Raw genomic sequence first — 12035 nt, forward strand, 5'->3', positions numbered from 1 at the left:
AATCTGGTTTCGCAAACCAGCTACAACGTTTGGGGGATCATCGTGCTAACCACACGATACCTCGATTCTGGTTGGATGATCGTCCACCTCTGCTTCAGCATGTGGACGTGAAGCAAGCAGCCGGCTGGTCGGCCTTGGCCCTTCATGGGCTGTAGCGCCATGGATTTACTTTTTTTTATAGGCAAGTAAACCAAGCATCATAATATGTAACAATAACGCTGAGATGAGCCAAATTAATTGATGTGTTCCAGTTAAGGCGTTACGTACAGCTTACAGCAGTAAAATTTTGGAAATATTCAACATGTTTTTTCTCCATTACTGTATCTTGTACAATAATGAAAATTAGTATGTGCAAAACACTGTCCTTCTGGTATATGAAAAAAAATATTTTTACGATTAAAAAAAAAATCACTTTTATTATTTTATTTCCCCCCCCCCCCAAAATTCAGTTCACTGTGCAGTGATGAAGCATTTCCCACATAACTAAAAAACTATCCAACATTCTGTGATGAAATTTTTTGTGTGTATTTATGCATGTCACATCTACAATATGATGCAAGTTCACTTCTCTACCTTCGATAGATTGATAAAAAATAAATTCATTTAAAAAATGGTCAAATATCAGTATTTTATTCCAACACAAAATAAAAAAAATATATTATTTATTAAGGAATGTAGTTGAAAGAGCATGATATTGTAAACATTAGTTTCAGCAATAAAATAAAAGAGAGAGAGAGAGAGAGAATATGGAAAAGTTAACGAGTTTATGAGTTATGAGGGAAATGCTTCATCACTGCACAGTAAACTGCCACCATTTTGAATTAAAAAAAAAATATATATATATATATATATATATATATATATATATATATATTCTGAAATCGTGAAAATATTTTTTTCATATAGCAGAAGGACAGAGTTTTACACATACCAATTTCCATTATTGTACAAGATACAGTAATGGAGGAAAAAAATGTTGAATATTAGAAAAAAAATATTGCTGTAAGCTGTACCTAACCCCTTAAATAAGTAAAATAAAAAAGGAAGCTTGAAAAGTGCTCAAATAGGCTTATATCTCAAAATGGAAATCAATCCATGTGCAGTGTACATGCTACAGTGACACCAATTGTTACTGAAATGTTGCGAAGTGGTTAACTGAAGATTTTTATAATTCCTAGAGAACCAACCTTGAATGTATTATAGAGAGCAATATTTTAAGCACTACTCATGTTATTCGTAATATGATTGGTTAGCATCCTTCTAAATTACAGGAGTGTTTCATTCTGGATTTATTTTTTTGTTCAGTTTACTTTTTTGTGATTAAATAGGTACCGGTACGTCTCCCATTTCAACCTATAATCTCGCTTTGTTACCTTCCAACCTTTCATTGACACAGAACTCGTAAATAACAAACTCACTGTCTGATGTTGCTCTAGCTGTTGGTGTGGACTCGATGGGCACTGGATAGCATGTGCACGTCTGGGTCATCCTGGTGTACACACACTCCCTCAACATCTGCAGTCTATTCATGTGTATCACCGTGGTGGTTATGGTGACAATCACACAGAGCACCGCACAAGCCAGGCAGCAACCTCCACACAGCTTAATCTGTAAACACAGGCATGCATTTCTCAAATTCTGCACTAACATCAGATTTAAAATCGTTATTGTGTTTTACCGTCTTCCTCCTCCTCGTTCTCCTCCTCTTTTCCTCTAAGGGTACGTACACGTTGGAGCAACAATAAACGATAAAAGAAATGATCTAGCGACGCTTTGGTATTATCAAAGAATCAAGTGTTCATATCGGGAGCAACGAGGACGCGGGAAGCGAACATTTTGATTTATCAGTAGAAGATATTCTATGCATCCACTTAATGAAAGAAGATATATAGGAAATATCAGCTGCTAGGTTCAAGATTAATAAAACTTAAATACGTACAAAATTAAACCCGTTTCTCATCCCAAAGATAGTATAAATTCGTCGTGTTGTGATTGGTTCTTGTGATCACATAACATATGACGAATAAATACACAACTGATCAATTTGCCAATATCTACAATAATTAATTTAATATGCCGAAATAATAAAAAATCGATTAATATTCGGATATATTGATAACCACCGGTAATTATACAGATTAATATTATCTTAATCAGAGATCATATAAACGACAAGAGCGAAGAAAATGGAACTCTTCTTTTTCGTCGCCTTTATCGTGTATCTTCGCTTTTATCGTTACTCCAATATGCACACCTCAATGACAATGCTTGCTTCAATTCTCTCTGATATAGCATCGCTGCTTCTTTTATCGTTTATCGTCGCTCCAACGTGTCCGTACCCTAAGGCGACTGAAAGGTTGTTATACCTGGTAAGGTTTATCTTGTCTCAGTAGCAATAAAACCAAGTCCCTTCAAATGAGGGTGGAGATTATAGGAGGGTTGTAAATTTTCAGGATTCCTTTCAAAACCTTGTTATTGTACAGGCTACTGGAACTCAGTTTCTTGAAAGACAAGCTCAGTGACGGAACTACACAGTACGAAGAGAGATATTTTGCTATTTTATTTTGTGCTACAGAATGTATCAACTAGTCCCTTCCGCCACTGGATGGATGGACGGCATCGTTCAACTCCCCCATCGCCATAACAATACAGACGAAGTAAGATATATCTCCTTTCTCTCTCTTTTCACAGTGAGACAATATACATCACACAGACTTTTGCAGCGATGAATTCAAAGGGAAACACAAAGAGGAATTTGTTTCCACACAGAAATTTATTCTCCCCTGAAGATAATTATAATAATCTATTAAAAAGATTGAATTTACAGGTGAATGAAAAACAGACCGCTTCTTCTCGCCATTAGCTGTGAGTTGTGTTCGTCTTGTTAGACTGCTGAAACAAAAATTAGTAGACAGATACACTCTTTTTTTTCGCAAATAACAATAAACGCGACAAAAATATATCAAAGAAATTCAATCTTTACAAATCGTAAATCATGTGATTGTGATTAGTAAAACATCGACATTATTTTCGCGAATTACAGCGAAAAGCTCAATTTGAAGAGAAATTCGCTAATTTTGCGAAAAGTGCGAAATACTAAAGTCGCAACGCTGTTATTCCCGGCGTGACTCCTCCTCTTTGCTTACGTCTTGGAAAGTGAAGGCTTTATAAAGTCTAGGTAGGTAGTATCGTTCGCCATTTATCTTCTTTCGTTGCCGAGCTACCATACGAGGAATCTATTTGCCACACCGTTAAACATTATCATGTCGTAGCTCCTATGATAATAAATTAAATGCACTGTAATTGAGCAAATAATTGAGCGGCAAATAACGTCTTCGTGTGCTTTCTGCGAACGCCAACGAAATAGCCAAAATGGCGGGAGATTATATTAAGTATTTATCGAGCCTTAAGAAATGAATAACGTCTTCCTCAGCGAATCACAAGACGCACACGTTTAAATGTAGCAGACCTGCAACGCGATTGGCTGCCGGAAATTAGAGCGACGGGACTATAGCTGTTAGTTATTCATACAAAATAAGTTTCAAATTTTGTTCAAGTTTGTGTGTGGGGGGGGGGGGGGAATCCAGCTTGACAAAAATGTAAATAGTTATGGACAAAACATGACTTCCTTAGTTCCAGGATATAAGAGTGGGTGGCAACCTTTCAAGGAATGGTGTGGAGCAGGAACGTTATCATTGTCATACTGGAATCACCGAATGGATTTTGGAAGATACCTCACGCAGCCATGACGAGGTTATCATTTTTTTAATTTACTGTTTTGTGTTTAAATTCTATCAATCGGACCATACATTTCTTTAACTGATAATTGGTAGATTTTTTTTTTTAATTTTGCTTGGTTATTTAACGACGCTGTATTAATTACAAGGTTATTTAACGTCGATGGGATTGGTGATAGCGAGATGATATTTGGCGAGATGAGGTCGAGGATTCGCCATAGATTATCTGACATTTGCCTTATGGTTGGGGAAAACCTCGGAAAAAACCCAACCAGGTAATCAGCCCAAGCGGGAATCGAACCCGCGCCCGAACGCAACTCCGGATCGGCAGACAAGCGCCTTACCCGACTGAGCTAATTGGTATACGCAGAATAAATTGGCTTGTATGGTTTTATTAGTGTTCTTACTTCCACTAAGATGATTATAGGTTAAAGGCTGCATAAAAGTTGTAGTGTGAGAAATTAGAAAAAATCCAGCTTGACAAAAATGTAAATAGTTATGGACAAAACATGACTTCCTTAGGTCCAGAATCATTTCACTCATTTGGAGTTTTGCAAGAATGTCATCTTTTGTATTTCTGGCTGACAGTTTCTATCCATCCATCCATGCACTCATGTGCAAAAGTGTAAAAATAAGAATTAAGTAATTCATAAATAATAAATAATAGTATGAAAATAATAAGAATAATAAATTTAAAAAATATATAAGTATTATAATGTATTTTTTATTTACATTCCTGGCAAATTTACAGTAACACAATGATAATTTTCACAATGTTTTTTATAAAATATTTAAATAAAATTAAAGCGAAATTAAAGCGATAGCGCAGCTAATATTTTGCGAAAAAAACGCGAAAAGTAATTTCCTTTCCGTGAAATTGAAAAAAAAAATAATGCGAAAAAATAATGCTTCTACAAGCAGGTATTCTCAGATTGGCAACGATGCCACTATAGTGTCACTTCGCTCGCAGAGTCAAAGATCAAACTAGAGCGACGCCATTTAAGTTCAAGGTTTGGCGCCTTAAACTACTCGGCTACGGGACGGGACTTTACTTTTGGGTACCAGAGTTTCTTTCCTAACGAAAGACGCTTCTCGTTTAGAACGTCATCTCCTGCTGCATTACTGCATCCTCTTTATGGCAGTAGATGCGTATCTTTGATTAAATTACCGATACAGTAAAACCTGCCTTTGCGGTCACTTCATTTAAACGGCCACCTGGCCAAAAGGCCAATTTTCTCTGGAACCAACTGGATTTTCCATAAGATCAATACAAATTCTGTCTTTATTTAGCGGCCACCTCATGCGCCGGCCAGCGGCCGATGTCTATTTGGATTGGAACCTGACTATAATGGTCACTGTCCAACAAAAAATCTTTTCACGTATACTGTCTGACCTATTTTTTCGATGGTTAGAGGACAGGAAGCAATAGCTAAGTGTACAACAGTACACCCTCCATATATTGGGGTTAGTTGGTTACTGTTTTATTACTCTTTTGTCACTTTCCACTCCGACGCTGCACAGCTAGGCTATAAATTCTTACTCGTTTGTTAAGGATTGAAACACGGACATTTTTCTATCGAAAATGTCACAGTATGTTTTAGGTAGTTATTCGAATTTTTGTTTCTCCTCTTTCTATCTTTCTCTATATGGACGAGCTTTTACGAATTTTTCTTGTTTTCATTCACTTGATTCAGAGAAACTGTGAAGTTAGTTTGAGAAAGAAATCATGTCTAACAATAAATTTAGAGTGGTGTTAAGTTTAGAAGCGAGACGAAAAATGATTGAAGAAAGTGAGAATGGAACATCTGCGAGAAAAATTGCAGAAATATTCAAATGTGGAAGGGCACAAATAAACGGTATAATTAAGAATAAAGATGAAATATTAAAAGAATGGGAGGAAGAGAGAATCTGTGTTTAGTAATGTGAATGATTTCGTTTATGAATGGTTCAAGTGTGCGAGGGCGAAGAAATTTCCAATAAGTGGGCTTATGATTCAAGAAAAAGCTCTTGAAATTGCCAAAGAACTCAATGTAAGACATTTGTTGCTAGTAATGGGTGGTTAGAGTGCTTTAGAAAACGGCATAACTTTTCGTTCTGTGTCTGGTGAAGGAGATGAAATTGCAACCAATGTTATTGAAGAATGGAAAAATAGACTGCCTTCAATACTTGCGGAATATGAACTCAGAGTTATTTACAATGTTGACAAAACAGGTTTTTTCAGGGCCCTCCCTAACAAAACTTAAGTTTTAGGAAAAAAGAGTGTAAAGGGGGGAAGTTAGCAAAAGACAGAATAACCCTGCTCTTTTGTTTTAACGCTGCAGGAGAAAAAGAACCACTCTTAATGATAGGAAAAACATTGAAACCGAGATGTTTGAAAATTATTGACATGGTATCATTGGGGGTAAAGTGGACTGCCAACAATAAAGCTTGGATGACATCATCATTGTTTGAGAATTAGCTATGCGATTTCAATTCCAAGATTAAACGACAAAATCGCAATGTGATCCGTGAAATTGGTGTTTCTTCCCCCCAAAAACATCACACCTCCTGCCCCTTGATCAAGGTATTATCCATTCATTTAAACTGAGTTTTGAAAAGGCTAGTTGTAAGAATGGAAGAGGCTGACATTAATATGCATGATTGTTGTACGCGCACAGTCCTAAAAAGTCAGAGAAATTCAGTATTTTCATGCTGATTCATAAAAAAAACCGCAACTTAATTAAGCGACCACCTGATAAAACGGCCATTTTACAAGGTAACTTCAGATGGCCGCTTTAGACAGGTTTCACTGTATATTGAAGTACAATCCTCATACAATCATTCCTTTTTCACAGATTTAAGAATATTCATGTATTAATATAGCCTATTAATTCGCAGATAAAACTGTAGCGCGTTTGCCTCTTGATCCGGAGCTGCGCTTGACCATGGGTTCGATTTCCGCTTGGACTGATTACATGGTTCGATTTTTCCCAACGAAAGCGAATGCAAGTAATTCCATGACCAGGGTCGGGTATTTATGGAGATCGCGAAAATCACGATATAATAGATATAAGTGCAATAGATTTTTACTAATCTTTACGAATTAAGTGATTCTGATTAATAATATGCGGATAAAACAATCGTGACAAATAGCGAAATATGAACACATTCGCGAATTATTATTACTGCGTCGTTTCATAGCGAATTTCATATTCTGAGTTTTTTTTCGGATTTTTTTTTTCACTTGAATTTGTTATATATCCAAGTAGGCTACAGTACATGGTATTCCAGGTGTTCTGATTACATTAGTGAACTCAAAAGACGGAGAATTCAAAATGTCACTAATAATTTATAAGTGTTAATTTGAGGGCTGCAAGTTTTTTTTTTTCGTTTTTAATGAATACGTGTTAAATATAGTCTCAATTCAACAAATATTGTTTATTGACAATATCGTACCTTTACCAGAGTCCAATTCATACTGAGTTAATACTCCAATTCCAAAATAACTGTATTTTCCAAAATTACCATTAATCTCCGCCAAGAGTACACCAATATTAAAGAACACAAATGATAAAATTAATCTCCATGAATACCTGTCCCTGCCCATGACTAATTCCCGATCTCGTCTCGCTATCACCAATTTAATCGATGGTAAATAATGTAGTAGTTGATACAATGTCGTTAAATAGCCGAATTAAAATATAACAATTTATTAATTTTATCATTGAAAGCTAAAGGTCCTGTGCGGGGCACGTTTCACACACTGCTAATAAGTAGATAAAAATTCTCTATCTAAAATTCAGACGCATAACATGATAATGTGTTTATAATCATATTTTTCATTGTCCTTGCTCAATGATTAATAAGAGACTTGGTTGCCATACCGAAACACTCAAGTGTCGTAAGAATTTCTCTCCATCACTTCTGCACCAATGTAAGGGTGAACCTAAGTATAAATGGTGAAATTATGGCAAGAAACGAAAATATTCCGTAAAAAAACTGCTCCAACACCGTCATTGTCCACAACAAATTCTACTTCAACTCGGCAAAACTCCAAATAGAATCTCCAGCATCGAAATTCAGTGCCGTATCAGTTTTGCTAGCAGTGTGCAGTAAGAGATTTAAAAACAGAAAATACGTAAACAAATAGGCGATTTGAGAGACACGGAAAGGTATACGGAACTCTTCGGAGCAACAACTTTCTTCTAATTGTACTTACAGTACCTACGCATAATTATGTGGAAACATGACATGAAAAGTTAGCTTTAGTTTTTCATCTCTTTCTTTATTTGATTTCGCACCTATTAAGCGATTTTTACATTTTAATCATTATATTCTCCTTGAATTCTAAAAAGAGAAGGGAATACTTTCAGAACGTCGACGTCTCGTCTAGATGCCAGAGTTAATGAGAATGTACAAGAAAGAAAGGCATTAATTACAAACTGCGGCGTGCAAGAAACAGCAGTAAAATGGAATCACAAAAATTAAATTATTTGTTTCCAAAGTCTGTGACTACAGTAATAATTAAAAACAATTCTAAATGAACAATGATGTGGAAAAGTAAAATAATGTGTTTAAGGGCCGAGCTCACCGAACATATTTAACTTTAATTGTCACTTAAAGTCTTTTTATTGACGCTTAAAGGGACAAGGCATTTCACCAACAGAAATTGGGCCGGCATTTGCTTTACGATTGGGAAAACCTCGGAAAAAACTCCATCCCAAGAAGTGGGAATCGAACTCACATCCGAGCACAATTCCGGTTTAGCAGGCAAACGCACTACCGTCTGAGCTATTCCGGAGACTACGAGGTCTTTCACACAAACAAATGGAAATGAATTGTTATGAAATACAACTTTTTTATTTTCAGAGAAAGTGATAGAGAGAGAGATTACGAGAGAGTGGAAAAGGAGATCCTATAGATTATGAGCAATTTGTAGAGAATAGTAAGAAAAAGAAAGACGAATAAAATAAAAATAAAGGAATAGAAAAACAGAAAGAAAAAATGAAATAAAATATGAAATGCTGTAGCTAATTGGAAAGTAAAAAAAAAAAAAAGGTAAGTATATAAAAATGGGACAGGAAAGATGAAATGAAAAAGGAATACTTACTTACTTATGGCTTTTAAGGAACCCGGAGGTTCATTGCCGCCCTCACATAAACTCGTCATCGGTCCCTATCCTGTGCAAGATTAATCCAGTCCCTACCATCGTATCCCACCTTCCTCAAATCCATTATAATATAATCCTCCCATCTACGTCTCGGCCTCCCCAAAGGTCTTATTCCCTCCGGCCTCCCAAATAACACTCTATATGCATTTCTGGATTCGCCCCATACGTGCTACATGCTCTGCTCATCACAAACGTCTGGATTTAATGTTCCTAATTATGTCAGGCGAAGAATACAATGCGTGCAGTTCTGCGTTGTGTAACTTTCTCCATTCTCCTGTAACTTCATCCCTCTTAACCCCAAATATTTTCCTAAGAACCTTATTCTCAAACACCCTTAATCTCTGTTCCACTCTCAAAGTGAGAGTCCAAGTTTCACAACCACACAGAACAATCGGTAGGCCTAATATACAGTAACTGTTTTATAAATTCTAACTTTCAGATTTTTTGACAGCAGACTAGATGACAAAAGCTTCTCAACCGAATAATAACACGCATTTCCCATGTTTATTCTGCGTTTAATTTCCTCCCGAGTGTCATTTATATTTGTTACTGTCGCTCCAAGATATTTTAATTTTTCCACCTCTTGGAAGGATAAATATCCAATTTTTATAGTTCCATTTCGTACAATATTCTTGTCACGAGACATAATCATATACTTTGTCTTTTCGGGATTTACTTCCAAACCTATCGCTTTACTTGCTCCAAGTAGAATTTCCGTATTTTCCCTAATTGTTTGATGGATTTTATCCTCACTTATTCACGTCGACGTCATCCGCATAGACCAGAAGCTGATGTAACCCGTTCAATTCCAAACCCTCTCTATTATCCTGAAGTTTCCTAATGGCATATTCTAGAGCGAACTTAAAAAGTAAAGGTGATAATGCATCTCCTTGCTTTAGCCCGCAGTAAATTGGAAAAGCATAAGATAGAAACTGGCCTATACGGACTCTGCTGTAAGATGGAAAGGGAATACAGAAGGAAATTGAAGCAAGGAAAATAAAGAAGGTAAGTAAGAAAGAAAGAAAGGAGCAAGAAAATAAAAAAAGAAAAAAGTAAACGAAAGAAAGTAATTAAATAGGCCTACCCACTTTTACCGGGAACAAAATAAGTACTAGTTCCAGTGTATAACAATCTGATTTATCTTTGAAATCATGATTGAAATATACAAATACACAAAAACAAAATATCTAGCCTAATATTAGCGAATATCATAACCAATTAATATAATATATGTACTGTGTTTGTGCACATTATACGGTTCAGTCTCGGCTTCCTTTGATTCAACAACCCTACCCTAATCACTTATATTAAATTACATTTATGCAACATCAATTAATTTCTAACAGAATAAATACAAAACTTTCGTGCGATACATTTGTGGTCATTTATCTATTAATTAACGGCACAAGCATGTCCTCATTATCTGCATTTACTCTCGGTCGTCAGTTGCCACCACGATGCAAAATACCTACAATGCCCTGTACGTACATCATGACTAGTTCATTATGATCCTGAGTCTCTCATAAAGGTCGAGTGGAACGCAACCTTGTTAATTTTTTATAAAGAGAAATGTAGCTACAACCACCCGTTTTGTTTGTTTTCCCGTTCTGCAATCATCACTTTAAATATGCACGATGTATATACAAGCTGACAAGGTTTGTATACACAATTCTTTCATTACCTCAACGTGCGTGTAAACTGTGGTTAACAGACTCTTTCAGTCCCAGGGACACTTCAATGACGGAGAAAATAGCTGTAGTAGACGAAAGACTTTTATGAACTTTAAACAATTTATATAAAACTGAATTTTGAAGCGTCTAGCTTCAGAATAACTTTGTCTTTACAGTTCAACACAAACTTAAAGCATTTTAAAATCATTCTGTACTTAACATGCGGTTTATGTACTGTAGATTTCAATATTATAATATAATTAAGTTTTCAATATCAACTGATATATAAAAGGCCATGGATATTCACAGGATAGTGGAAGGTTAAGGCTCTCACATCTAGACATCGGTATTTGTAGCAGTAGGGTTGTCAGTCCTATGTACTTTCCGTCTTTATCCTCAAGGAAATACCCGTGGTTCTGATTTTGTTAAAGCCTGAATAAACGCAAGGGTCATAGTACGGCAAGAAAAATAAGATCAAAGGAGAAAATCCATGACCCCATCCGGTATAGAACATGGGACATTCATCTTACAATTCATTTTGATTTTCAGATAAATCAATTCAAGATTATAAGTTTATTTAAACTTTCTCAATCATATGATTTATCATTTGTTTGTTTGTTTTGTTTTTGTTTTTTTTTTTTTTTTTTTTTTGGCTGACAAAGTTTTGCTTTTGATTTTGATTTTTGTATAGTTTGGTATTAATTTGTCCTCTAAACATTTTTTATTAAACCAAATGTTTGCATTCGTGGTATGTAGTTTGATTTTCAAGTTTAGGTATCGTTTGTATATTATTGTCTGATTGACATTAAGTATTTTACAATTCATTTTGATTTTCAGATAGACCAGTTCAAGATTATAAATTTATTTAAAGTTTCTCAATAATATGATTGGTTATAAGTTTATATGATTGAGATACTTCAAATAAATTTATAATGGGACATTCAGGTTTGCAACGCAATGCTTTAATCCTGGAATTTCATTGTAGGCCTATATAGGCCTACACTTCAAAATTATCTTGTCCCAGTAACTGCCATTAGACTATAACTGAAGTTCGCAAATTCAAATGAAGGGGCCTATTTATAAATAGAATAAAAACCCGCCCGTTTTCTTCAACATTTATTAAATTATAACAGTGTGTTATTCCATTTTAACTGTAAACTTAACAGTTGAAGCATTTCTTTAACTAGCCTACTGTTAGTACTAACAGGCTGTTAAAACCCATGTTAATTTAACTTGGCATGCAGTTAAATATTTTAACTCTCTGTTAGCATAGAAGTATTCAATATGGATGGTGCGTTAAGTGCTGAACTTCTATATCTTGATTATTTAGAAAATGATATCCATGAATACATAAAAGAGCGGATGATTTCAGTGATTTGATAAAACAGAAGTCCATATAAAAGTATAGACTATTTTCTGCCAAGCCTCACTTTTCGCTTTCAACGTAGACCCATTTGTTTGTTTATTCTCAATAATTGG

General features: G+C 35.3%; 1 protein-coding gene across 6 annotated transcripts in view; it reads right to left on the reverse strand.

Annotated features, from left to right (window-relative positions):
• Nucleotides 1-12035, reverse strand: part of LOC138702179 (uncharacterized) — a 181929-nt gene that overhangs the window by 20875 nt on the left and 149019 nt on the right. For all 6 annotated transcript variants that reach the window (XM_069829794.1, XM_069829787.1, XM_069829806.1 and 3 more), the window contains one exon: nt 1419-1608. In XM_069829794.1, coding sequence (XP_069685895.1) covers nt 1419-1608 — 190 coding nt within the window. The remainder of the gene's footprint in view (nt 1-1418; nt 1609-12035) is intronic.

This window comes from Periplaneta americana, chromosome 1, assembly GCF_040183065.1.
Source record: "Periplaneta americana isolate PAMFEO1 chromosome 1, P.americana_PAMFEO1_priV1, whole genome shotgun sequence".
Lineage (NCBI taxonomy): Eukaryota > Metazoa > Arthropoda > Insecta > Blattodea > Blattidae > Periplaneta > Periplaneta americana.